The sequence below is a fragment of the Dicentrarchus labrax genome, unplaced genomic scaffold (assembly GCF_905237075.1).
Source record: "Dicentrarchus labrax unplaced genomic scaffold, dlabrax2021, whole genome shotgun sequence".
NCBI lineage: Eukaryota > Metazoa > Chordata > Actinopteri > Moronidae > Dicentrarchus > Dicentrarchus labrax.
The window spans coordinates 8282809-8310416 of NW_026136715.1; the positions used below are offsets into that span (position 1 = coordinate 8282809).

At 38.5% G+C, this 27608-nt stretch overlaps 2 protein-coding genes across 6 annotated transcripts; one reads left to right on the top strand and one right to left on the bottom strand.

Annotated features, from left to right (window-relative positions):
- Positions 1-166: 166 nt before the first annotated feature.
- On the bottom strand, positions 167-12226 carry LOC127377575 (calcium-independent phospholipase A2-gamma-like). 4 transcript variants are annotated; one of them, XM_051425599.1, is made up of 12 exons: positions 11867-12226; positions 11654-11732; positions 10106-10294; positions 7759-9983; positions 5045-6559; positions 4751-4903; positions 4509-4666; positions 3937-4031; positions 3644-3815; positions 3473-3530; positions 2826-3020; positions 167-1870 (listed from the first exon to the last, which is right to left on the bottom strand). In XM_051425599.1, the coding sequence occupies exons 5-12, from the start codon at positions 6461-6463 to the stop codon at positions 1412-1414; spliced, it is 2709 nt and encodes a 902-aa protein (XP_051281559.1). In that variant the 5' UTR covers positions 6464-6559; positions 7759-9983; positions 10106-10294; positions 11654-11732; positions 11867-12226; the 3' UTR covers positions 167-1411. The 4 variants fall into 4 exon arrangements, with proteins under 4 accessions (XP_051281559.1, XP_051281560.1, XP_051281558.1 ...); XM_051425600.1 differs by lacking the exon at positions 11654-11732; XM_051425598.1 differs by having other exon boundaries at positions 7183-9983; positions 11654-12226.
- slc16a7 (solute carrier family 16 member 7) lies at positions 11167-18526 on the top strand. 2 transcript variants are annotated; one of them, XM_051425601.1, is made up of 5 exons: positions 11167-11254; positions 14919-15154; positions 15369-15512; positions 16782-17642; positions 17818-18526. In XM_051425601.1, the coding sequence occupies exons 1-5, from the start codon at positions 11208-11210 to the stop codon at positions 18039-18041; spliced, it is 1512 nt and encodes a 503-aa protein (XP_051281561.1). In that variant the 5' UTR covers positions 11167-11207; the 3' UTR covers positions 18042-18526. The 2 variants fall into 2 exon arrangements, with proteins under 2 accessions (XP_051281561.1, XP_051281562.1); XM_051425602.1 differs by lacking the exon at positions 11167-11254 and adding an exon at positions 14722-14819.
- The last annotated feature ends 9082 nt before the right edge of the window (positions 18527-27608 follow it).

The following is a 27608-nucleotide window of genomic DNA, read 5'->3' on the forward strand; positions in this document are numbered from 1 at the left end:
GGGGGATTTAACCCGTCACATTCAAGTGATTGGATGGCTTCTCACCCATTGATAAAGTCTTACATCATTTGCCAAGAGCAGGGTGATTTATTTATTGGATTGACGAAAAGTGGTGGTGGTGGTGGTTTTATGTTTTCAGTAAAGGGGGGGAAAAAAAGGAAAAGAGTCTTCATAAATATGAATTTATTCAAAACAAATACTCATAAAATGCCCAATAGCAAAATAATATACTACATCAGCTGTAATGTCACAAACAAGTAAGATTTATAGCTTATATTGGAGTCAACATTTTCACATACAGTAATAATCAGATACTGGATTAAGTCACATGTGCACTATACACAAAGCTTTTTTAATAAAGTGCATGAAAGTGCTTATTTCATGGTTGTGCATATTTGTCCTGTGCATCTATGTCAAGAAATCATAAAAAAAAATATATGAGATGATATATATAATGTAAGTGAGGCATGTTGACAATATCATATTGATTTAACATACGATACATGTATAACAGGAAGTTGACTAAATAGCAGAAACATCTTATGATATGATGACAGCTTAGCTGGAAGAAGTCTTATATTTATTTGAAAAATCACATTAAAAAGAAGATTGGTCAACTTCCTCTAAAGTGGATGCATGCCGCTGATCAGTACATAACTTAATACTCATTGTAGCTGGCTTTGTAATTGTGAGTTCAGCTGCAAATACGGTGCTCTCAAGTAGACAAGATATTAACAAAATATTTGGTTAATACTACAAACTTTAGGCCAAACTGACAGCGTGCCTACATAAAGAGCCTGCATAGTGAAAGCGGCAGCAGCAGTGTTTTGTCTGTCTACACAGGATGTGTTCAAGCACTTTACTGGGTGTAGTATGTCATTGCGTTTTGGCTAACACACAATCACTGTAGTTACGTGCGTAAAACAAAAGGAAATTGATGCATATGGAAAGCCTCCTGTGTAGACTTACCGTAAGTCCATAGTCTTACTAGTGGCACTTTAAGACTATATTTAGTCATAGCAATGTTTTAAATTCTAAAGTCTGCATACTTACTTGCTCATAATAACATTTGCTAATTAGCACTAAACACAAAATACAGCAGAGGCTGATGTGAATGAACAAACTGACCTGATGATGGCATTAGATGAAAAGTTAAGAGATCTATTATTATCTAAGTTATTATAATTCATCCCCATGTTTCAGGGCAAGCCATTCAATAGTTCAATCAAGACATTTCACTCAAAATCCAAAAAGTCAACCTCATGGTGGTGCTAAATTAAGGGTCAGGGGATCAAAAAATTGTTGTAATTTAAAGAGTTTCTGTTATTTTTTCCACAGCCTGTACAGTGTATGTGTGCATCAGTGAATGTGGTATGCATTTATGTGTAGACATGCCTCATAATGAACCTACTCACACCCATCTCTGCTTCATCTCCCAGGCCCTTTCATTCATCCAGTCCTTAGTTCTGATAACACCTGAGCGCTCTGCCCCGAGCACCAAACAAAGCCTCGCCAGTTTGGGCCGGTTCCTCTCCAGGTAGTTCTGGGTGTCTCTCTGCAGCTGGTTCAGGGCCTGAGGCCGGCTCTCGTCCAGCGACACCACAGCACTCAACATGGGGTTAAAGCGGAAGTACACGTCACGAGCCAGCAGATCGTCCAAAAGGGTGTGAACCCCTTCAGTGTCAGTAGCACTGCAGATCAGGTTGCTGATTTTGGCCCTCAGGCTGGTGGAGGTGGCAGTTCCCCTTTTAACGTTGTCAAATCGACCAGTGCCAAGGGACAGCACACACTGGAAGGACTGGTTGGGCCACAACAGACGGCTCTCATGGACAGCCAAGGCACAGGGATTGTTCATGATAATTCCACCATCCTACAAAGAATACAGAAATAAATAATAAGTGTACAAGTATTTTGTTTAATTCAAATGCATTCTGAGCCTTATCGTGATTCTTATTTTTCTATTTTGTTAAATAAAAGCTTAAATATATATAATCCCACTCAACAATTTAGTAGGCATAACTGTAATATCAAAACAGCTGATTTCATTTAGGAACTATATGAAAATTATCAGTGGGGCAGAAAATGGGGACGGTTCTGTATTTTTTTCTTTTTGCTGAAGTGGGACATAGAGACGGGTCTTTTAACTTTTTTCTCTTCCCATATTTATTTTTTATTTTATTCTATTTATCTTTCATTTTTCTCATTTATGGTTAATCAAAAAATAGCTTTAATGCGCACCACAGGTCATAAACGTGTGTTTGGTCAAATGCAAAGCACAACAATGTTGTCGTTCAGTTTTAGTAATTGGCGACTATGTGAAAATCATTGTTCCATTAACATATGGGTGACAGTAGCTCAGTCCGAAGGGAGTTGGCTTGGGAGTCAGTTCAAGTCTAGCACAGACCACAGTATTGAATGCGGACTGGTAGCTGGAGCGGTGCCATTTCCATTTCCTGGGCCCTGCCCTTGTGCAAGGCACCAGACCCCTAATTGTGCATGATTGTATGTGTGTAAGAAATCAGTGAAAAAAGAATTTCCCCATTAGGGATTAGTAAAGTTATCTTCCCATTCTTATAAATGGGTTGCACCATCTTAAAATGCAGTTTAAGCTATTAATTAATAAACAAATTGTACTCTACTCTATTGTAACTATTATATATATTATTGTGAGGTATTGGGGGAGAAGGATTTGCAAACTTCATCTTATCAAGGGGAAGGTAGCTTCTCCCCACATCATCCTTACCATTCATTTATCACATCACCACCTATTCCACTCACATATAAATGGGTCTTTAGTAACATAATTTTAAATCTTCCACATCTACCTGGTGAATGTCACTTTGTAAGAGGAACTCCTGGAAGTATCCTGGGGCAGCTGATGATGCTCGCACTGCCTGCCACATCTGACAGCCTGAGCCTCCTGCATAGCGGCTGAGAGAGCCTGGTTTGTGATTGTAGTTGCGGAAGACGAAGGCCTTTGGACTGGTACCCCAGTTTACCACTGCGCTGACTGCTGAAACCTGAAGAGTTAGCAATAAAAGTTTTACAAAACCTATGCAAACTGCAGTTTTAAGGCTTGAAAACAAACATTACTAGGTTACTGTTGTATGCCTCTACAAAACAGGTCAGGTTTCAGTTTATATCTATGTCTGTGCAAATTCATAGTATGTGGTGAAGAGTTACATAAGAGGTGTAAAGTGTAATTTTGGCTTATCACTATATAGTTATCACTATTGATACCTATGATTTCAGTGAATATAAATATTTTACCTGATTAATGAAGGATCATCATAGATGTATTGGCTAAACAGGTACATGTTATTCGAAAATTATAGCTAAAAAGTTACTAATTCAGCGTCCGACCAAATGTGAAATGTGGTTACAATCTCCCCTTCTGTTCTGTTTTGGATAAAAAAATGTCATTATCATAGTATCCCATTCAACATGTGAATGTGAAGTGCAGTATTCTTACCTTGGGACTCAGCTCATTTCTGGCTGTTTTAATAAGTACTCTATTTCCCAGCTTTTCGCTAGATAAGATAAAAACAGAAAATTCTGTCAAACTAGATTGTATTGCTCTCATATTAACATGTGGAGAATTCACTACCTTCACTGAAACTCTTGCATTCTATTCTGTGTGTACCGTAGTATTGTCTCCCAGGTCTCAGTGTTATAGTAAGAGTGACTCCAGCCCATTTTCATGGTGCCAACCAGCCGGTTCTGCCGAAACACTTCAGAGCCAAAACGACGATACATTTCAGCACACTCCTCCAGAGAAAAATGTGCCAGACCCAGCATGAAGGCTAGAACGGCACCTTTGATAAAACACACGCAGAGATACATAAGTGAGACAAGAAATTATAGATTCAAACTGAGAAGGATAGAGAATACAATATATTGTTATTTTTAGTAACTCTCTGTTCTGTTGTTTGTTACCTGTGCTCACTCCACAGATGTAGTCAAACAGCTGGTGGATCTTCTTGCCTGTCTCAGCTTCCAGTAGCTTTAACACCTGCAAAGGCACCACGCCTCTGGAAAAGGCAAAGACAAGTAATAAAATCAAGAATTAACATATCATGAAGAGCTGAACATTTTTGTTACACTGGGTTTTGGTCATGACTATAAAATATGTAGTTATATACAGAACTGACACCATCTTAAACAAGGGTTCTGGGTTGACCTGAGGTTAGTTAATCAGCAACTATTCCGATAAATGATTAATTCTTTGAGTAGTTTTTCAAACATTCCCTGCTTCCAGCTTTGCAAATGTGAGGGTTGGCTACTTTTATTTGCCTTATATGATAGTAAACTATATATATTTTGAGCTGTTGGTTGGATGAAACAAGCAACTTGAAGATTTGATGGACATATTTCACTATTTTTACGAGATTGTATAGACAAAACAACCAATCATTATCATAACTGATTATTAAAATAAGTTGCAGCTCTAGTTCTGTGTACAGCATGAAGGGCTATCATTCATTAATCATCCATTTTCTTGATGTTACCTTGTGCCACCACCATCAATTGAGAGCACTCTGATGCCACGGCCTTTCACTGGATCCACATAGCCAATCAGAGCCAAGGTTTCTCTTAAGGTGCTCTGAAGCACCTGGTTGTCTCTGTAGGTTCGTCGCTTTCTCAGCAATGTCACTGCGATTTTCTCCTGGAAACAGAAACATTGTTTATAAGTCACAGAGCTCAAATCAGTTACACATTTGTAAACGTGATTGTTTCACTTTCAACAGACCTGCCACATTAAAGCTTTGCATGATGGATAACGAATAAGGTGTTCATTAAGTGCCTCCACACAGGCAGTCAGAGCTTCTGGAGATGAAGCTTGTACCAGACTGCCAATCAACCCTCGTGTCATTTCCTCTGCCTGCCTCAGACTCAAGACAAGCTGAGAACATACAACCAGAATATTAGTTTTAAACATTTGCATTACAGTTTGCGATGCTGTACCAGCTTGAAGAATGAGATAAGGCAAATGATTAGACATGTCAGCTCATGATATAAGGGACATGCTGTGTAGCTTTCTCACCTTTTTATTCAATATTGCCTTTGGTGAAGTCATGGCAGGCTTGGGCTTACTAGTCTGGGTCAAGGGGCCCAGATTTAGATAGGTACCCAGCAAGTCAGGGATGGCACTTGAGGGGTGGAGAAGGCAGTCCATAAATGATACAGTCTTCAGTCTCTCAGAGGTAGCAGATCCAGGGTCAATCTCTATTAGGGGATTTTTATCAACATCCTCATCCAATCCACTTTGACCCTTGAAATATTTATTGATGTGACCAGCTGTTTGGAAATAGTTCTCCCCAAAGTTAGCGGTATTATGACTGCTGTGGAAAATGTTTCCAGTTTCAGGGATGATAGGCTCTTTTTTCTTCAGTTGTGGTAGGGCACCTTGAGTTTGTGAGGTAGATTGTGCTGAAAAGTATTTTTTGTAGGTGCTATTATTTTGCCGATTTTGGTTATCAGTAACCTTGGCACCAAAGTATTTATTGATGTGCCTTGCAAAGAGAAGGTAGCCCTCCTCCCATCTGCTAGAGATATTGTTCAGTTCCACTGCCGCCTTCTCAGCACCCGATTTTACTTGAGACATTTCTGCTTCTTGAGAGTTTATTACGTAAGTGTTTTGCATTTTTTTCCTCTTCTGTCTCCTATTCATCCCTCTGGTGAAAGACTCGGTTTCCAAATTCTCCTGCATTTGAACTTTTACAAAACTGCGAGAGAAGACCGAGTTAATGTGATTAGCAACATAACTGTAGCTCTCACCAAATGTTGTCGCAAAAGAGCTGGTGTGAAATAGTTCCAGCCCAGAATTTCCCTGTGTTGAAGGACTTGTTCCTCCTCCATCCATCCCCTGTGTGTTTTTCAAGGTCTGCTTTGTGTCTTTGCCCTCAGATATTTTTCGCTCTCTGGCTGCTCGTTGACTTTGAGTACGCCTCTGTGACCTGCCAAGATATTCTGGAGATGTGACATCAAAGCTGTCATTTTCTGCTAGAGGTTCAACGTCCTTTCTCTTGAAATAAATGTTAATGTGTCTGGACAATCGATTAAATGACAGACCAAGACGTCCTCCCAGGGAACTCAAATTAAAACTGTTCTGAGCCTCCTCAAAGATCCCAATTGGAGCTGCAGCTTTGAATGTATTCCTATTAGAAGAGGAGTAAAAACGCACAAACTGGAGATGTTTCACTTCGGTAAAATCTCTAAGGAAGTGGTGAGAGGTAGAGCCTGTATCACCGTGGTTCAAATTTTTAAAAGTAGCTTTTCTTGTAAATCTGGAAGGATGAGGAGGTGACAGGAGTGAATTTCTGTGAAGGTCCCGGCAGAGTGGTGCTTTGGCCAGACGAGGGTACTTTCTGAGAAGGCTCATTAGGTACCTAATTTTGCAGTATGACCTCAAAGTCTTATTCATAGAACTTGAACACAGGTTGGTGCTGAGGTAGCGACCCATGTTTGACCTGATGTCGTGAGCAGCAATCAATCAAAGTCCAAATGTCACTCTTGAGCTTTACTTGATTTAGGCCAGAGCAGCATTTTCAACAGGAATCTAGGAAAATACACAGAACAAAGACACTGGAATAAAACTAAGAGTGTACAGTCATGCGAGCATCTCTGTGAGGCTTTATTATGGTACAGTGGTGTTTTGAGCTAAGACCTAACATCAGCATGCAAACATGCTGACAATAATACTTAGCAAGTATAATGCTTACAATGTTCACCATCTTATTTTAGTGTTTAAGCATGCTAACATTTGCTAATGATCTGAGGCTGATGGACAACTATTGGACAATTAGAATTAGACAATTGTGACTTAATGATGATGCTAGATGAAAAATCAAGCAATCAAGGTTATTACACTTAATCCCTTGGGAAACAAGAATGCAACAAATTCCATGGCAATGCATCCAATAGTTGGAAAGACATTTCAATAACAACCAACAATGTCAACCTGCAGATTGTGCAAGAGAAAAAGTCAAGAAATCACCAAAGTCATCAGGATACACCATCTGAAAACCATGAATGTTTGTTGCCATGCCCTGCTGCTACTGTGGCTAAAAATGTCTGCTATAAATGTCTGTTGTTCAGACAAAATGACATGCAAATTGGATTTATTTAAATCCAATCGTGAATACAATAACAAAACATTGCAAACCAAAACAAATGAATTACCTTGCAAAACAATAGGGATGAACTTCAGATGAACGAAAGCGCCCAGTGCATCAGCTAAATCTGATTAATCTATATCTCCACTGCATGCCTGTTTAGAGCAGAGGCACAGTGTGACTCCTATAAACAGCTAAGGGAGAGTTCAGGGTGAGCTGATTGTGTACAAACTTAATGTCCCACAATAGACCTGAACTTCCATGGTTTCCAAGTACTATGTCCCCTCTCGAGAATGTAACATGAAACCTCAAAGCAAATACATCAGTATACATGGCTTGTAAATAACTCCCTACATTGTGCATTAGGATGTATGCCTGCAATGTGACAGACATTTGAGAACACAGAGCTTTGCCCTTAGTTGCTCTCATATCCTTAGAAAATGGAAGCGTACTTTATGTATAATATAAATAAGGCACATTCATAAAAACACTCAGGCAAGGCAAACAGCTTAGGTATGCAATAGTCAAACATCTACTATGGTTGTTTTCCACTTAAGTGGGGGAAGGTCATGAACCAAAGTAGCTTATAGCCACTCTAACCTTGACAGAAAATGTCTGATGCAAACATTCACTCAAGATTTACCTGAAACACAAGACCTACTTCTTCTGTCTTCACAATTCCTCTTCAACCAATTTCCTGGTCTTTCAAATCCAGTACACCACTTTTGATAAATTGACAGAAGCACTATGTCTACTGTGTTTTGATACTTAATTCTACCCCCCTCTCGTGCAGTACTTTACTCTCATTGGTTGAGCTGGGCTGGGGGTGGGCAAGCACGACCAATGCTTTGTAAGACCACTCAGGCTTAAAGTCATGTGCTGTCACTGCTGACTACCGGTTTGGAAGCACAAGTCTAAAATTAGGGAGGGGGGTAAGAACTTAAGGGTCTCAGTGAGCTGATGTTAGCTGATTCCTACGTCACAGCACAACAGAAACAGAAACAGGTCACCAGCTCTGTAGTTCTTAGAAACTGAGCACAGGCCACAACATGTGATACAAAACAATTAAAAGTCTGTAGTAGTTAATAGATCTAATGAAATGTGGCGATGCTTTTTTGAACATATTGGGTACCAAGGAAACGTAATATACAGTTACAGGAAACAAAAGGGTAACATATTTGGCTTTAGGAGGGACCTAGAAACAAGTTTCTATCTATCTAGAACTAAACTTAACTTTAAGTACTTTTTTAAATGACCCAGTACGTATTAATTACCTGGTACAAACAGGGCACTAGCAGACATAGCCTATATGTCCAGCTATGCCATGAAAAGGCAGTTAGATATAGATATAGATATAGGTACCACATAACACACAAGTATTACATTGATATATATAGTATATACAAAATTACACAGTAATTTGCAGGCTAATCTAAAGACTTAAATCTCTGCTGTGGAAAAGCAAAGCAAAATACTTTAAGTATGTGACTCAAACTGATGTGTGTCTGCCTTATATCACAGAGTATGTTTTGAAAACATCACAGTCCTATCGCCATAACTCATATAACCTTTGACAAGCACATACTGTTCTGCATGGCAATGTGTTGTTGATGAAACATCCTCCCAACAGCAGGAGCACCTGTGAGATTAAAAACTCGAGACTTGAGTGTCTGTATCTGTCAGAATTACTTACAAGAGTAATTTGAACTAAAATGATCATGCCAGTTCAGTCAGTTTTGGTTTTTACCTTCAGTGTCAGAACCACTAAATATTGATTTCATCCTGCAGTATAAATAAGAATCTACTGAACTCCTCATTTCTGCTTATATCTGTTACCCTTATAAAGAAAAGACAACAGGTCGATCATGAGCTGGTCAACAATCGTGACTGCCATATATCACACTTCCCCAGGAACAATTTCACGCTCACAGCTGACATTACTTTAGACTTACAATGACATCTAGTGGCAGCTTGGTTCTCCATCTTCTTTTAACTCAATCTCAATCTGATACACTGTGTGCAACAGGAAATTGTCTGTATTTTGCTTCAGTTATTTTCTCTGCACTGTATATTTGTCACAGTATGACAGTCTTATATACAGTACGCCATACTGTGTCTTTTGCAGTATGGCTCTTTCTTTGCAGTGTCATGTTTGTTTTGGTTAGGATTAATATATATTTTTTGGTTTCTTTCGTCTGCTCATCTGTCATTTTTACCAATGTTCTGACAAAATAAATCTGCTTTTTAGTCATATTACTTTGGATCCCATTAAGACGCTCAACATAATAAAGACATTTTTAATATTAAGGCCATTTCTAGTTGATTTGAAAATCTTGTTTTGCTTGTATCTTGCAATATCAACATCTCTATTTTTCTCTAGTCATTTTCATTTTTGGATAATTTTTAGAAGATGTCATCTGAGCTGAAGTATGTTTTTTTTTCCCCACACTTACAGTTTTAAAAGTAAATAAAGCATCAGATGATGTCTTCACAGCATTCATATTTAATCAGGAAGCCAATATTTCCTTTCAGGTAACAACAGTCTTGGAGCTTTTCCAGACACACTCATAATAAACCGGTGCCTGATCGGGATAAACCATACAGTATTCATCCAGCTCTTCTTCACAATCAGTTAACTTATTACACATAGTTTAGTGTTTCTGAGGTTAAGAGTCATTGTGATTTCTTTTCACACCGTCCTGTGGTGCACTCCTCCCCGCGTCCGGTCCACTTTAAGCGATTCCTGGCAAAGATGGCATAACACTTGTCCATGAATGGTCTCACAGGTGGCCACATCATGAAGCGACCCAACCAGCCAAGGCCCACGGCACTGTACATGACTGCAAATGCTGGGACTCCACGGTGAACCTGCAAATACAGAGGAGGTTAGCCAACTGGCAGTGAAATACATAATACTACACTAAAATGGCGATTTGACATACAGATTATTAAAGTGCTAGTAAAGTCAGAGGAATGTACTATAAGTATACCTTGTATTTCTCATCAATCACATGCATTTCCTCCATGGCCATCTCGTAGCTGACGTCCCTATATTTTGCTCCATCATAGCCTGGCAGTGAGATATCGACAAAATCTACTTTCCCAGGCTGGTTTTTCTGCAGAAATTGCAGGAGCCGGATCTCCTTCACACATATGGGACAAAGCCCATCATACAGCACCTGAAACAGAGCAGGGAAGTGATAATATATAAATATTTCAGTAATGTTACCCTCTGTCCATTCTGCTTAGGTAAATGTTTGTTTGTGTTTGAGCCAGGTTTGTCTTAGAGAGAGTCCCATTACTACTTTTAAGAGCAACCACTGCTCTGTCTGAAAGGAGGACATCAGTATTGTCAATAACACTGTGAAAACTGCACACCAATGGAGCTCTGAAATTAGATATATTATAAAACACAAGAGGTATATTACTTTATGTAACACTAATCAGATGAAAACCTTTAGAAATTACAAATCAAATTGTTAAAACTGAAAAAAACTTTTTGCCTATGCAACAGAATACTATTTTATCAGTACTTTTAATATTTTACTCGGAAGATACAAATTATTTAAATACTAATTTAGTATAATTAACATTTGGGGTAATTGCGAAAGCCCATTTCCACTAGGAAAAGAAAAAAAATAGATGTAAGTTGTGCATGACCAAACAAACAAAAAAAAAATCTAGATAGGATATTTTCATGTATATTACTGCAAGCATATTACTTAATCATCCTAGTAATTATCAAACATAATCAAAAAATAAATACTACTGACCTAGTTTCGGGTTGAGTTAAATATGCAAAAGTAGTCTAAAAAGTCACTATTAATAACATAAAGCTTTTATCCACTACACCACCGCCTGACAGGTTGAATATATGTCGGATGACCAGGTGTGCGTCCCACTTTGTTTTCATCCAATGGCTGTGAAGAAAGCAGGGAATGTTGTCATCACGTGACTGTGTCTCATGTCACTCAAACTGCGGACACGTGGGTCAAATGCAGTTTAACCTGTCAGTCTTTGCCAGCTACGCCCAAAAGGGACAATTGTGAATCATCACAAAGTAACAAGCCGTGCAGATTTAGGCGGGATGTGATGGAAAGCACCAGAAAGAAAAGGAAATGCAGCAACAACAAAGATTGGTAAATGAACTGGGTGAAGCCGGTGTGAGGTGACTAACTGATCATATGAACCCTAACCCTCACTACTATTAACTACTAACCCTCACTTCCTTTTATGCTTCCTGCATTCACATTGCGTGGGAAACCAGAGGGCATAGAGATGTTAGGAGTTAAGCAGAATAGAAATGTTCATTTTTTGCAAGTAAGATGGACATTCACTCGCACTGGTAACTTCTGCCACAGTGTCCCACAATTTGCTTTGTTGGGGTCTAATCACCCTTAAATATATGATCAGAAAGTGAAAGCGCCTTTATTAGTAGCAACATAGATTAATGTTGACTTAATAAAGTCAGAAATGCTTTGTTTATGTTGCATGCTTTACAGTTACTAATGCAGTAACACACAGAGAGAGAAGATTACCTTGACACCTGCAGACTCAGAGCTGAAGGTCCGATGCTGATGTCTGCAGAGGAGGGCAGGTGTGGCTCTTGTTGCCGCCCTTGAATTTAAACAACTGGACAATGTGGCCAAACCCGAGACCACCCGTGTTCTCACAACGGAAAACATCTCATCTATCTATCTATCTATCTATCTATATAAAATACACTGAACCCAGCACAATGGCTTACTTACCACAAGCTAAATACTCCAGTGTAGCCAACGTTACAAACCGACAACTCACGTGTTACACAAGCGGTTGAGTAACATAAACAGAGGTCGGCCGGTGATGTTGCTCGAAACAAACGATCAACAATAATCTCTGATGTTACAGCATTACAACATAACTTTATCTCCCGTCCGCATATTCGCCTGTTTAGTAAGAGAAAGTTAAATTCACGCAAACTGTGAATGTGCAGTTGAATAACATCCGCTGACTGAGGGAGGGAGGGAGGGAGGGAGGCGTGGAGAGGAGTGTGTCCTCCTCTTTGTCAGCTGCGGGTCTCACTCCGCTGCGAGAGGTCTCACTCCGCTGCGAGAGGTCTCACTCCGCTGCTGTTCTCTGAAGCACAAATTAGTGGGAAATGAAGCTTCTTCTTTGTCTTGTGGGATTTTGGCAGTGTGGAGGCTAATAGGCTTATTACTGCCCTCTTTAGGACAAACATTTAACTGACAGCCTCATGTAAGAACTGTTAAACTGCTTTCGTGATCAGCTGGTGATTTATTTTGGTCAAAGAAAAGATTTAATAGAAAATGATTATATTTGTTACATTCCAGGAAAACATGCTTTTTTGTTTCGTGACACCCACGCTCACATAATCCCTTTGGATACATACACATACATGTGGATGTGCAAGTAGTTATTTAACCTGCCCGAGCCTCAGTCTGCACATTTTAACAGAAGCTTTTCGAGTTTTATAACAATAAGTGGCCTTTTTAATCTGAGGCTGTCAAGAAAAATAGTGCCTTCCTTCCTAGTGCTTCTCCCTTTCCCACAATCCCTGCCATACACTTTCTACACCCTCCTTGATTTTTCCTCTAACCTCCACTCTTCCAAGTGATATATTTCTGTATCTCCTTTCTTTTGATTTGCCTTTCCTATAGAATTGGCTATTTCATTTCGGTCAACTTCAGACCCAGCAGGCAGTCTAGTCAATTCTAAACAAAATAGATAGGATCTCATTAATAAGGTCCAAGAACTTTATTTGGTCTTATGTCCTCTATCCACCACAAAGCCCAAAGAATTGCTGGTCCCATTGTGTTCCACTGTAGCTTTCATTTGTGATACACTGGTTGATCTGAAGTCTGGAATAAAGCTTAACTCCAGCCCAATCCTTTACTGTCTCTCATAGATATCTTTCATATCTTTTTATTTATCTTTTTAAAAACCTGAAACATGATAGTAAGGTTTTCTATTATTATTATTATTATTATTATTATTATTATTATTATTATTATTATTCATAGTTTATGATAAATGAGCATCTGTAACTTTATTGGCTGGCAGTGGTGGAAGAAGTACTCAGATCTTTAGTATAAAAGTAAACGCATCATAATATACTTGAAATACCAAAAGTAAAGGTACTCTTTATGCAGGCCCATTTCAAAATGATGAACTTTATGTTACTGGATTATAACTATTGATGCATTATGTGTTATTGATGCATTAACAGGTAAAGGTGGGGCTCATTCAGTTTTATCTTAAAATGTATTTGTTGATTATAATTTTTTTGCATTAATCTGAATCTGCAAAGTAATTTGTAACTTAATTTAATTTGAATAAATTTACTTTTCATCACCATTGGCTAGTAATATTTGAGCGTGTCCTCATTTACCAAAGATAAATGATTCTTTTTTAATTTCTCACAGAGCGCTTTTCATCATTCATTCTGAATAGCTGGAATACGATACTGGGGTTTTCTGTTTATATTCTAACTAAATGGGCCTCTACTGTAATGGCTAATTAAATTGGACCGTCTCATAATTTTAAATTAAGATAAAAGACAGCTTATTTTGTTAGTATTCAACAACGACAGGTCCCACAAGGCTCTGATGACACATTTGTGGCTAAGACTCAAGGGATATGTTGTTGTTGAATGCTAACAAAATTACACAAGTCTTAAAACCATGAGGTGGCCCTGTTCCACTTTTCAGCCTTATTAGTGCTCATAACAGGTTAGGCTTTATGTGTACAGAAAAAGTCAAGAGATTTTTATTTTTCATTTTTACTGATATGTATATACCTATATATACATTCCTATTCTATATATAGTGTGTGTTAGATTGTAATATAAGTATTATTTCTATTATTTAACATTGCGTGAGCATCTTGAACAGCTATTACATACAGATTTTCCCCCTGGGGATCAATAAAGTATTTCTGATTCTGATTCTGATTTGGAAAAGGCCCTGGATATTAGCCCTTGATGTGTCTTAGTCTTCTATCTATCTATCTATCTATCTATCTATCTATCTATCTATCTATCTATCTATCTATCTATCTATCTATCTATCTATCTATCTATCTATCTATCTATCTATCTATAGGTCTGCTTTAAGTTTTATTGTTGCGTGCGGACTACAATAGAGGATTAACATGATTTATGTGGCAATGAATACAAAATAAAATAAAATACCTTGAAATTTTAGGGATAGAATTCACTAGATGAACCAAAAACAGTCATTCTGTCTGGTTCCAATCTGGTTCTAGTTCAAAATTTACCATATCATGACATGTTACATCATTTCATGATACAGGATTTTATCTTTTGCCCAGCACTTGCACACACACACACACACACACACACACACACACACACACACACACACACACACACACACACACACACACAGAGAGTACAAAGGCCCACAAAGAACTTTTAAACAAAACCAAAGTTTGTACTTTTACTTTTACATTGGTACTTATCCTTGTTTGGTGTCAACATTAGCTTTTCTATTCATACATATATGTCCTAAGATCTCTAGCTGTATTATTCCCTTTTTGGCGTGTGGTCACTCCTGTTTATCATGCAAGCACACGTGATGAGATCAAAGGCCTTAGTCCAGGATCTTTCTGAGGGGGAGCTATAGCCTGGTACAACAACAGGGTTCATAGCTTGGGCCACACGGTTTAGAGGATTGTGCAGTGGTGAGCTCTTGTGATATGTAGACTGCAATATGTGATCATTACAATTGCTACAAGTTTTTGTTTTTACAATGTTCACTACTTTTACCTATTCTCCTTTAGCCTGCCGGTGAATAGGAACATGCCCCCTGCAGCAGCAAACAAACTAGGCTACAAGCCACCAGATGGAGGCTGGGGCTGGGCTGTCGTCTTCGGCGCTTTCATCTCCATAGGATTCTCCTATGCCTTTCCCAAGTCCCTCACCATCTATTTTAAGGAGATTCAGGAATATTTTTCAGTTTCCTACAGTCAAATTGCCTGGGTGTCCTCAGTCATGCTCGCTTCTATGTACGCAGGAGGTCAGTGGCCATCAAACATTTTCAAAAACTTGACAAAGTAATTTTTTTTAAATTGCACATTCCCATGCAGTGTATCTATGAATATTGACTGATCAATGTACTTCTATCAAGATTTTTCTGTCCTTTATTTAATTAAAACTGATATAACCTCAGTGCTGTAAACCTTTAAAGAAAGAAGGTACCAAAAAAGTGAGATTTTCTCTCCTCTGTACAGGACCTGTGAGCAGTATACTTGTCAATCGCTATGGCAGCAGACCTGTGGTTATGGTTGGTGGGGTCATGGTTAGCACAGCCATGGTGCTTGCTTCGTTTGGCAAAACTATCATACATCTGTATCTTTGTGTTGGAGTAATTGGAGGTAAATAATGTTTTTGTTTTTTCAATACTAATAATATTAGATGAGCTAGAGTTCATTTAGATTTTGAGGAATTTTCTTGAGGTTGTTGCTGTTCTTTGTAATGTTTGCTTTACGTTGCCTGACTGGCTGAAACAGGAGGATCCTAGTTTTTACTCCCATTCAGGAGGAGCGTTTTGATTGTCAGGGTCAGTCCACTAGTGTTGTTTCCCCCCCTGTTTGGGGTTAACGTGGGCCATTCTGTGCAACATGTTGGCTAAATATTCACTCAAATCCCAATGAAAAATCCATGTCCTGTTAAATAATGCTATGAAAGCAACACACAAACTTAGGTTAGACCTTAACTTGCTATTGTAAATCATATGAATACACACATGCATGGAAGTATTCCAGACCACATGGTCATCCTACTAACAGTAAGCAAACAAACCTCTCAGACTTTAAACTTTAATCTGGTAAAGATGATCCACCTACTGTGGCAAAGCACTGAGTGACAGATCACAGATGAGTGAAGTGCATGGTCTTATCTTGGAGTTTATTTTAAGGTATTCGACCACTATGGACATAATAATGTTACAAATGATAACTAGGGCTGCAACTGACAATAATTTTGATTGCTGATTAATCTGCAAATTATTTTCTCAATTCATCAATAAATTGTTTGGTGTGTAAAATGTCAGCCAAAGCCATAACTGAGATGCTGGTAACAGAAAATAGTATGTGTTTTCTACTTATATATTTATTTTTTTTTAATTTTTAATTTTAATTAATTACTTGTACTAACAATTCACTAATTAATTAATCAACTAATCACATCAGCTCTAACAATAGTACACATAGTTTAAATCTACTTAACATTTCGGGTTTTGTATCAGATGATCATTGGAGTAATCTGTTGAAAACAGAACATTTGATAATAGAAAATAATATTGGATAGTAATATTGAATTGCTATAGCAGCTAAAAATGCCATTGTCCTACCTCCTCAAGGTGGACATGGTGGTTTTATGGTATATTTTTATGATCAGAATTCCTCCCTCGACAATGTGTGACAATGAATGTTAACAAATCATTCTGATAAAGCTGCTACTGATGAAGAAGACTTTAAGTTGGTTGTTCGTGTTTTCTTCACAAGAATGCATTTCTTTTATTAATTGTAATGTCATAGCCTCAAAGTGTCTTTATCTGTCTGAAAATCTTCATTGATGGTACTGTGCATTCAAATGATCCAAGAAAAATGCATTATTTATTTCCATTTTTACTATTTCAACAGGTTTTGGCCTTGCCTTCAACCTACAGCCCTCCCTGACGATCATAGGTACCTACTTCCAGGTCAAAAGGCCACTGGCGAATGGGCTTGCTATGACAGGAAGTCCAGTTGTTCTCTGCACTCTGGCTCCTCTCAACCAGTTTCTGTTTGATTCTTTTGGATGGAGGGGGAGCTTCCTCATCCTTGGATCCATTGTCTTGAACTGCTGTGTAGCTGGTTCTTTGATGAGACCAGTCAACAAAAATGCACAACAGAAACCAAAGACTGAACAACCAGAGTGTAACGGAGCAGCCGCTGAGGAAGCTGCAACTGTGGACACCAGTGCACAGTCAGATAACCTCACTGAAGAAAAACAAAATGAGAGCATGACTCAGGGCTGTGTGCACAAATTCATAGATCTCTCACTTTTCAGACACCGGGGATTCCTCATTTATCTCATTGGTAATGTGGTCATGTTCTTTGGCTTTTTCGCGCCTGTGGTTTTTCTGGCTCCCTATGCAAAACATCAAGGGATTGATGAATATTCAGCAGCTTTCTTGCTCTCTATTTTTGCTCTGGTGGATATGTTTATCAGACCAGCAACTGGCCTCATAGGGAACACCAGGTGGATAAGGCCACGGATCCAGTACTTTTTCAGTTTTGCAGTATCATATAATGGTGTGTGCCACCTTTTATGCCCACTGGCATCTGGATATTGGGGTTTGGTTATTTATGCTGTCTTCTTCGGTTTGGCTTTTGGGATGGTTTCTGCACTTCTCTTTGAAGTTCTAATGGACCTCGTCGGAGCTCATCGCTTCTCCAGTGCAGTTGGACTTGTCACCATTATCGAATGTGGACCAGTGCTTCTTGGACCTCCAATTTCAGGTTTGTGAATCGACATAGATTTTTATTTCAGATTATAAATGCATAAACATGATGTAGAATTTATTATTTTCAATTCAATAGCAATAGAAAAGAAGACAAACAAGATAAAAAAAAACATTTACAGAACAACAATTAATAAAATGGTGACCAATAAAGTGTGTATCTTCTCTTTCAGGAGCTCTGGTTGATGCTTTTGGAGATTACAAATACATGTACTATGCATGCGGAGTGTTTATGCTGGTGCCCGGCATATTTTTCTTCATCATGCATTACTACAACTACAAGAAACTGGACGAGGAGCGGAGTCAGAATGTGGCTGTGGAGATGAGGACTTGTGAAGAGGCAGTACAACTTAAAGCAAGCCAGGATGATAAAATAACACATGAAACAGATGGATGAACCTGCTGACTATGATTTTATTTTAGCAGATGTTGAAATATGACACTACAGAGGCTTTACAGTGGGACATTCAGTGTATAGAGTGTTTTTTTACTTTGGATGAGGTTGTTGGACTCTTTGGACCTTTGTTAAATATCTGCAGATCAACATTTGGTGTTTTAATGGTTATTTTATGTATGTTATTATTATCACCTTATGTGACAACTGTAGCTCTAATGACCTTTGTTCATCAATTATCAAGAAATGCTGCCGTTCATTCCACTTCAATTATCGTAATGGCTCTATAAACTAATATGGTTCCTCTTTGTTTCTCCAGTGGCTGAATAAAAAGTAATTTTCCTGTGGGACTGATATAAAATAAGGAGTCAAAACCCACAACACAAAGCATGAGACTGTTTATTATCATCTTCTTACCACTAGGTGGCACTGGACACCATCATGTGACAACTCATACATCCCTCCTATTAAACTGCAATTGAACAATAGGCATCTTCATTGGTGGTTTGGTTCTTTACAGCATTGCATTTGGAAGTCTGACCCTCCCATGGGCCACCAGATATTGTGAATGGGTGGCCAAGGGCACAGCTATTAAAAAATTAGAAAATGAAATGTCTGTTGTAAAGGCTACCGACTATCTCTCTTAAAACACCTTCCCTGAAATCCCCTCATGCTACCCATAAATTTAACTCCTACTTTTAGAGAAAACTTCTTTATTCATTCTTCAAGTTCCATACAGTAAAATAGATCTTCAGTGTCTTGGGAATCTGTAAGAATGGAGCGTAGCTTTAGTGCAGTCATAAAAAAATCCGAATGAAGATATGGAAATGTTTTAGCACTGAACTTTCAAATAAGTGCGAGGAACCCAGTACATTTAATAATAAGATTGCATTTGCATGTGCAGGTGAAGAGCTGAAATGTTTTACTTAGACTCACTGACATAAAATGTACCGTGCATATAAAACACAGACACATTTACTATAGTAACAGGTCAAGCCTCCAGATATTTCAGATTTTTTTAAAGCACTTATTCTATTATGTGTATAGTGAAGATCCTGATAACACAAGACCAAAGATTCTGACTCATCTACCACACCACAGAGAAAATATGTGACAGTAGATAAAATGTATGATTTTGTACCCGGTCACATCATCCCACCACAGGTCAAACTGTATATTCTAACACATTGCATGATTACCGCCCCTTAGTGCCAGGCCTTGAGCACCTGCAATGCAAGATACATGGGGGAGCTATTCAGGAAATGAACAATGCCATTATTACAGATGTATGCTTAAATGATCCATTCTTATCATGTCCCTGCAAGGTGCATATTGACTTCCTTTTTCAGATGGCCGAAAATTGCTTAAGTGAGTGAATCAATAAGTTTATTTATATCCTTAGATAACATTATCTGAAAACCAGATAAACAGTGTAAGTCCTTGGTTAATGGGTAGGTGGTCTTCTCTTTGGAGCCCGGTTTGGGTCAATATAGCACAAATGCAAGACTGGGTTAACTTGGGTTGTCGTGACCCAGTGTTAGTGTTATGTATTTTATTTTACTGTTAAATTATTTCTATAAACTGGTTATTCTGACCCACGCCAAGCTTTAAAACTGTCACAAATGTAAATTTAGTTGTACAAAGTGGCGTAGTCAAGTAAAAAGTACAATATTTCTCTCTGAAATGTGGCAGAATTCAAGTATTAAGTGTAATAAAATTGGTATACTTAAGTAAAGTACAGATACAGACTTGTACAGTAATTGAGTTGCTGTACATAGATAATTTCCACCACTGTGCATGTGACATTCCAAACTGCAGAATACACATATTATTAACAGCCAGAAACAAATGACATGTCAGCAGTTCGCAACCAAACCATATTTTAGGGGGTAAATAAACCAACAGTGCAGGTTTTTTAGCATGTAAAAAGAACTGTGATTATTTAAAGCTGCATTTAAAACAATATAGGCATCAATATAATTATGCATATATGTGATTCCTCATGTATTCCAATGGAAAAGATAGGTTAATGAGTGGACACAAAGTGAGAGAGTGAAGGCCTCCAATTAGTGGCAGTTCCCATAAACTCTGTATCATCTCCACAGTGAACAGCTTGAGCATAATCACTGTGATGAACTGTGACTGATGTCAGTAAATCTGATTTTAATTGGGACCAAGAAGATTGAATCCAGGCAGCTCTGCGTCCAATCCCTGTGACGACTGCTACCGTGCTGAGACATGATGTTTTAACCACGCTGCTGGTTTGAGCAGCTGCACCCCAAGTTCTGCTTTAACCACACGGTTGGGATGTCTGTAAAGAAGGGAGTGATACTGTCTATTTAATCCAGCATGTTTGTTAATAATCTCTGTTAATCTTCTTTACCCACAGCAGCAGAACTAATCTGTCTTCACAATGTTTACACTCGGAGGGAGGGCAACGTCATGCGAATACCAGAGACTTAAGAGTTTATTCATCAGCCCTGTGGACAGAGCTATTAATGACACATTGCTGGTCGAAAATAAACACTGATAGCCAGGGCAGCTAACGTGGGCATCTTGACATGTTCTAGCAGACAGAGGAGCAATTGCCATGTCAGTCTATCCAAGGAGCTCTCAAGGACTCAATCACACCTTCCAGAGACAAGAGACACCATGTCTTAACTGACTGTCGTCCCTGATAGAACACAAGATTTACTGAGATCATTTGGTGAAAACAAGGCAGAGAGTACCCTCCTCTCAAAATCAATAATCTTTGCAAACAGCTACTTTAACATTGATGAAGGTCACCTTGATATTTATGTAAAATAAAATCATCTGTATTTCTTAGATATTTTTTTTGAAAATCTGATTTTGTCTTGCACAAACAGCCAACATCTGAATATGTAGTGAGAAAAACAGGGGAAGTTTTTGCTTCACTGTCCTGTCCCTGGAGGGCAGCCTGAATCAGATGAAAGATATCTGTTCTACAAAACGCTCAGATAACTGATTATACTCGTTAATGTTCATCTTGAAGGGACATTTGGAAACAGATAAACTGAGAGTAAGCTGTGTATTGCAGTGGTGGAAAGTAAGTGTGCATTTACTCAAGTACTGTGCTCAGGTACAACAACGTTCAGTATTTGCTTCTACTTTACACTTACATTTCAGTGTATTTTCCGCAGTCCAAAGTGTCATTCAGTCATTCTGGATTCATCACGTCCGTCATGTTTTGTCTGTCCAACAGTCCAAAAACCGATGATATTTAGACTATAATAATTATAAAACAGAGAAAAGCAGCAAATAATTTAATTGGAGAAGCTGAAACTTGTACATTTTTGAGAAAGTATTGATTACTTTTCTGTTCAGTTAGTAATTAAGCAACAGGTTGCTTTTTTGTCCAGCAGAAACAAGTTGAGAACACAACATCGACATACCATCAAAATGATAAGGCAAACTTGTTTGCAAACAACTGCTTATTTACACATTTAGCAGTTATGGAGCAAGTCCAACTGGCAAATGTAAGACCAACATTCACTTTTTATAGCTCTGTTTTTGGTCTCCACCAACTAATAGAAATATCTGTCTCTTTAGCTGCTAAATGCACCACTGTACATGATTCACTGTGTCTCTGCAAAGCAGGTAGTGTACTGTGTTTCTTCCAGCTTTTTTTTTTTTTTTTGCTGAAAACAGCTGAGGCTGAAATTTATGTTATGAGAGCAGTGAGAGTGAACCTAAGCAGTTGCGGGCTGGAGGAAAGAACAATGAGCTGAAACTTGCTGTAAAGCTCAGTTTTCACATTGTTTCACATTACATTGATATTATAAAATATTGGTTATTAAAGGATCTAAATACTTCTTCCAGCAGTGGTATGTTGTACTGAGGAATGTAGAGGGTTTTCAGTGAGAAGCATGCTAATACCATACTGGAAAAGTGAATCTTAACTGTCTGCATTAATGCCATACAAATACCATTTTATGTCTTTACCAGGCCAAGACTGTTTGGTATTATAGACACTCGACCAGGACAACTGTGCTGTTGCTGGACATCAGGCTTCCTTGTGGAATGCAAACAGGACAAAGCAGAGCCCTTATGAAGACGGCCACTTTTTGAACTCAGACAAAAGAGGAACTTAAACCCCTAAACTACTCAATCATGACTAATGCTTGTAAAAGAAATTGAGTCGCAAAGCAAAAGGACTTAATGAGATTATGTTACCCATAATTAACAATCTGTGAAACACATTGCCCAAAAAATGAGAACAGTGCGTCTTTTTTGTCTGCCGTTGAGCCTAAGAATGTGTGAATTATCATCCAAACACACATTTACCCCACTTTTCAGAGTTGACAATGCAGAGCCCCTGACCAATATCCTTAATCTGCCACTCAAAATACATTTAGCCTTTGTGAGAACAAATGTGCACAGCTGAAACACTGGTTGTGGAGACTCTCTGCTGCCTATTAGAACCATTGTTCCTCTTTATCTGGCGAACACAGGCAACCACTGAAGCTTGCATGTCTGGGGACGGTGGTGTTGTTGTGTGCATATTATGAGAAGAATACAAGGATTGTCCTGTGGATTATAATCTATCCTTTGAATACCACACTGACGCACTGCTATATGAACAATTTTGATTGAAGAGCTAAAGTACTGGATGACATAAACTACCCATAAGCACTCTAGCATCTACACATCATGCACACATGCAGTCAGATGCAATTTGCGGCATGTGGATGATAAAAAGTAAGTGGGTTGTGTTATCAGTCTATCAGGGCTACACACTTGAGTGACCAATTCGACCTGAGAGATAACATTGTAAGATTTCATTTAATTCTTAAGTCTTATTTGGAAAATTGTATTGAATCTAAGATTGTTCCCAATCCCCATCTGCAGAAGCCTAAGATAGGCATTCCAGCGCCATGTCCTCAGGGATCGACACCCAGGCCTGGGCTGAGACTGAGAGCATGACAGAGAGACTGGGCATGGAAAAGGGAGAGGAGCAGAAATAATTATAAGAGCAACTGAGGCGTATCAGCTTGTCCTTGCCTCAAAATGAAAAGCAGGATGAAACATGATGGCACAAATCAACTGCAAGCCCATGTACAGTACCTGATTCACTCCTAACATCTGTGTAATTACACATCAGGAACCTTGTAATACTGGGATTCTGTTACCAAATTGTGTCATCTGCGCATTTCTGGACCAAGAATAATTAAGTGTATCATTACCCCGGACTGAAATTGTTGATGAGCAGGGAACAATGATGGCGGTTGCTCTGTCTGGGATTGTGGGAGGCATTGATGACTAACTTATTTTGATACCCAGAGCACACTGTTGTTTTATTGTCACTTGTCAGTGCTGAAAAGGTTTTTTAGTATACTGGCCCTTTGTACTGTGAATGAGCACAATACAGTGGCTGAATTGAATCAATGTCATCAGAGGTTCTTTGTGTTTCAAGGACAGTCTCTCCTGAGTCTCAGGCTGACATGACGAGGTTGTTGACTGCCACAGCTGTCTCGCTAAGCCCGCCAAAGGTGTGTGATTAAATTCCCATCTTTTCCTAAAGAGAAGTGGAGCCATTTAGAAACCTATAAACCATATGGACAAGTCAATAAAATGTCTTTAAAGTAGACCCTATTGGTTCTCTCTGGAGGAAATGACAATAGAAACTGGATGCCTTTGTGTGGAGCACACAGTATGTTTGAACACTATGTTTTTTTTTTTTCTTCATGCAGTTGATAAACAGTTTTAAAGTAGTTTTCAATAGCTACACAGGCGGAAAGAAAGTCATTCCAAACCTCATTTTCTGGTTTGTAGGTTTCAGAAGTACTCTTTAGTCATTTTGAAAAATTAGGAGTAGCGAAATTAAACCACAAAAATGAAACCTCACTTACAGGATGAAGCTGATGATATTCCATATTTTGTATTGCCTTTGTTCCTGATATAGCTTATCCTGACTTTGTTGTTGACAAACTGCCAAAGAACACATCAGTGATGTGGGTGACATGTTTCTTCATTGCAATGAACATGGGCATTGTAGTTTACTTTGGGTCAACCCCACATAAACCTTCCTGCTGCCGTGAACACCCACTTGGTCAAAAATGTTTATTAATCCACAGCTAAAAATAGCCCCTAATAAATACACTTACAGTGACTCATGTTTGAGTAACATCTGCTATACAGTGCCAAGCTGCTTTAGGAAACTACTGAACTACAGTAGGCTATTTTTGAGCCAATTTTAAATATTTACATCCTTAGTAAGAACTAATGTGCTTGGGGTTACTGTAAGTGCCACAGAAGATATGGGAGTTGTAGTCTTCAGAGTTGGTTTTGGTCCTTTTAAAGGATTGTTACAACAAGTCTGATGACATGTATCAGTACTTTTCATTACTGCAAAATAAAACTATTTTCTAAACTAATAATTGCTATGGTTGACGTTTGGTTAACTTTAGACACGAAAAAACTTGATTAGTGTTTGGGAAAGATTGGTGTTTAGGTTAAAAGGACTACTTTAGGTAGTTAAGGTTAGGGAATGATGGTTAAATGGTCATAGTTAAAATAAACCAACACTGACTGTCTATAGGAAATCGGAAGCAAACAGCAGACTCCTGTTAAAGTCCAAGATTTAGTTGGCCAATCTCTATAACAACATCACACAATCTCCTCCCTAGCTCCCGATAGACAGTCATAATACCCACGGCTGCTAGAGGACTTGAAAGATTATTGTTTTGGGGCATTTGATGAGATGACTGATGCTGTCGTTTTTCGTTTTTCTTGGGCGGAAAGTCTAATTTGTTGACAATAAGAGAAGTATAAAATAACACAGCCTCCTCCAAGTCAAAACTGTTCAGGTGACAAAACCCTCTAGCGGCAGCAGCAACAGGAGCAAAGGAGGTACTCAGGTGATGGTATTATAGTAGAAATCAGGGTAGATGGATAGGTCAACAAAATGTTGCAAATGGGAGGCCACTTTTCCTTTCCCGTTTCCTACCAGCAGTCGACGTATTGAGGACAGCACTATGTGTATGTATAAATATGTATGGGCTTCTAAAGGTACTTTCTGTCTTCAAACGAGGCACAGATTCGATATCAACTCAGCAGTTATATTGTTTTTGTTTTGTTTCCCCTCTAAAATCGGTCGGGTCATTCCTGCCAGGAGAGACAAATCAATGATCAACCTTGAAATGCTTACAAGTGCATTTGGTTATCAAGGATTTGTTGGTTTTGCGATATGTGTGTAGGCTCCACTCAACCAAAAGAAATGTACTTTATTTTTTCCATGTAGGAAATTACACCTCAAAGAATGATTTGAAATCGATTTTCAGAGACTTTAGTAGCAGCATTATCTGTCTTTGTAATGGAGAAGAGTTAGAGCTAATGCAACAGAATGACAAACAACATAACTCACAAACTGACTCCTGTGCAGCTAATCAGCTTTAATGTATTGTAATGTATTCATAAGGTCGTTTAGTGGTGATGGATTGGCTCAGCCTCAGAAAGTGGGAACCTAATAAACAAATTTGTTCAGTCTTTATCTTTTTCTTTGCTGTTGCAGCTCAGGATGCATCACCACGAGCATGGCTTTTTATGTCACTCAAACATATTTTTACAATCAAACCAAGAAGAAAACAAGATATTTAATATGGTATGTAAAAGTTATTCAAAGATTGATTTTTACAGCATCTCCTGGCAATAAAAGAGCATAAAACCTAAATTAGAAAACAAGGTCAATGTGATCAATTCATAATTTTCAGAAAAATGTGAAAACATGTTGGAAGCTGTAGTTTAAAATTAAAAACGAGCTTGTTTTGCTGTTGAATTAAACTGCTTATATAAACAACCAAAATATACACAAAAGACTGAAATTAACCTCAACATCGCAGAGTGAAGAGCATGATTGCAAGCACAGGCAGCATTATACAATACCATGTTTCAAAAAGCAGCCCTCTCAGCTGTCTAAATAGGATGATTGCTGCTGCTCTGAAGGGTCCTTCAGTGAGAGGAGCTTTGGAGGAAAGAGACAGAGAAAGAGGTAGCACATGTGGGAGGTGCCAAATAAAACATTACTGATTAACTTGTTTAGTACTGTGCAGTGATTTTGATGTGTGAGTGTGTGCACTTGTAGTCTATACATACAGCCACATTTTGTGTGCGTCCACATGTCTAAATGACAGATTTACTAGCCCTTATGACAAAGGAAAATGAAAGATGTCTTCTTGCCTTCCCTTTGAACATCGGCAGCGTTCACGGCCAGGTGAAGGACAGAGTCAAAGGAGGGCATCCTTTGTTGCAAGAGGCTGATTCTTATTATCCTTTAACAACATGATGGTCTAATTATCTCTCCATGTAACTGCTGAGTATATTGCTAATAGCAACCATTTATCAGGGCATATTAATTGACGCAGACTCCTTCAATTAATCAGTTGTTCTGGCTATTGTAATGTGATTATTTTTACACAGCCCCATGAAGCAGCTTTTTCTTTCCATTTGAGACCACATGATAGTCAGTACCAGATTTAAATATCTCATTTCTGTTTGTATAATTCAAAGAGGTGCTTTAATGAATAGATGAATTTTTTTTCTGTTTTTCTGGCTGGGTTCATCTGCATTATGAAAACGAGAAACCACTCTTGTCCCTTGTGCCTGATCCAGAGCTTCTTGCTGTGGATTAGCATGCTCATTACAGCCCACATCTATTCTGTCAAACCCATGTAAACTGGTTCATGACACTCAGTTTAATTTGATAAACCAATTATTTTTTTTTTGCAACTGACAATTCTGCAGGGGAATCATTCTTTTGTTTTGTGTGTGTGTGTGTGTGTGTGTGTGTGTGTGTGTGTGTGTGTGTGTGTGTGTGTGTGTGTTAAATATTTTTATCATGAGATAAGTGGTGGTATAAGAGGGGTCAGAGCTGTTGATATCATGCTTGGTATTGTCATAACTTCTGTTTAACAGGTGAAAGTCGTCATAAAATGGTGGTGTAAACTACAGTAGAGAGAACAAAAGAGAGACTTACTCTACACATCTACAGTATACTGTATAAGTTGTTTTCTGCTGTTGAGTTATGGCAATAGCACACAATGGATGATAGGACCTTAGACTTATCAATAATGCATAAGATAGTAAGAGAAATGACAGGCACTCTGCTGGTAGGTTCTCTCTTGAAGCAAGCCATAAATTTACAGGGCAATAATAATGACTCTTCTCAGGGAAATAAAGGCCACCCTCTGCTCCCCATAGTCATAAACCTGACTCACTCTTCCATTGGTTGGAAGAAAAATGCTTCCTCTCCCACCACACAGGAGTCATACACAGGAGGTACTTCAACCAGCCAACTTGATATGCAATCATCTCTCTTTACAGAGGAAAGAATACAATTTCAGTTTTTATATTAGCTATTTTCCTATTATGCCTGTGGAGTTGGGGAAAAGTAGTGAGCACAGTAATGGTGAGATGAAATTCACTTGAACAGGTCGGGAAAATATTCAAAAAGATTTCTAGTAGTTCTTTTACTACGACCATTTTCTAATTCTGTTGTGCAGCCTGCTGTGTGGACCTGCGGATTTATGGACTTCTTACCATGTACTTTTTATT

What these genes read in the sequence shown, in the direction of transcription:
- LOC127377575 (XM_051425600.1), bottom strand. Translation starts at nt 6,463, where the DNA reads ATGGGTCGCTACCTCAGCACCAACCTGTGTTCAAGTTCTATGAATAAG. An exon ending in AGGCAATATTGAATAAAAAG is followed by an intron (nt 4,904 to 5,044) that starts GTGAGAAAGCTA and finishes GTATGTTCTCAG; the next exon opens with CTTGTCTTGAGTCTGAGGCA. An exon ending in ACCTGGGAGACAATACTACG is followed by an intron (nt 3,531 to 3,643) that starts GTACACACAGAA and finishes TATCTTATCTAG; the next exon opens with CGAAAAGCTGGGAAATAGAG.
- slc16a7 (XM_051425601.1), top strand. Translation starts at nt 11,208, where the DNA reads ATGGAAAGCACCAGAAAGAAAAGGAAATGCAGCAACAACAAAGATTG. An exon ending in CGCTTCTATGTACGCAGGAG is followed by an intron (nt 15,155 to 15,368) that starts GTCAGTGGCCAT and finishes TCCTCTGTACAG; the next exon opens with GACCTGTGAGCAGTATACTT. An exon ending in TTGTGTTGGAGTAATTGGAG is followed by an intron (nt 15,513 to 16,781) that starts GTAAATAATGTT and finishes CTATTTCAACAG; the next exon opens with GTTTTGGCCTTGCCTTCAAC.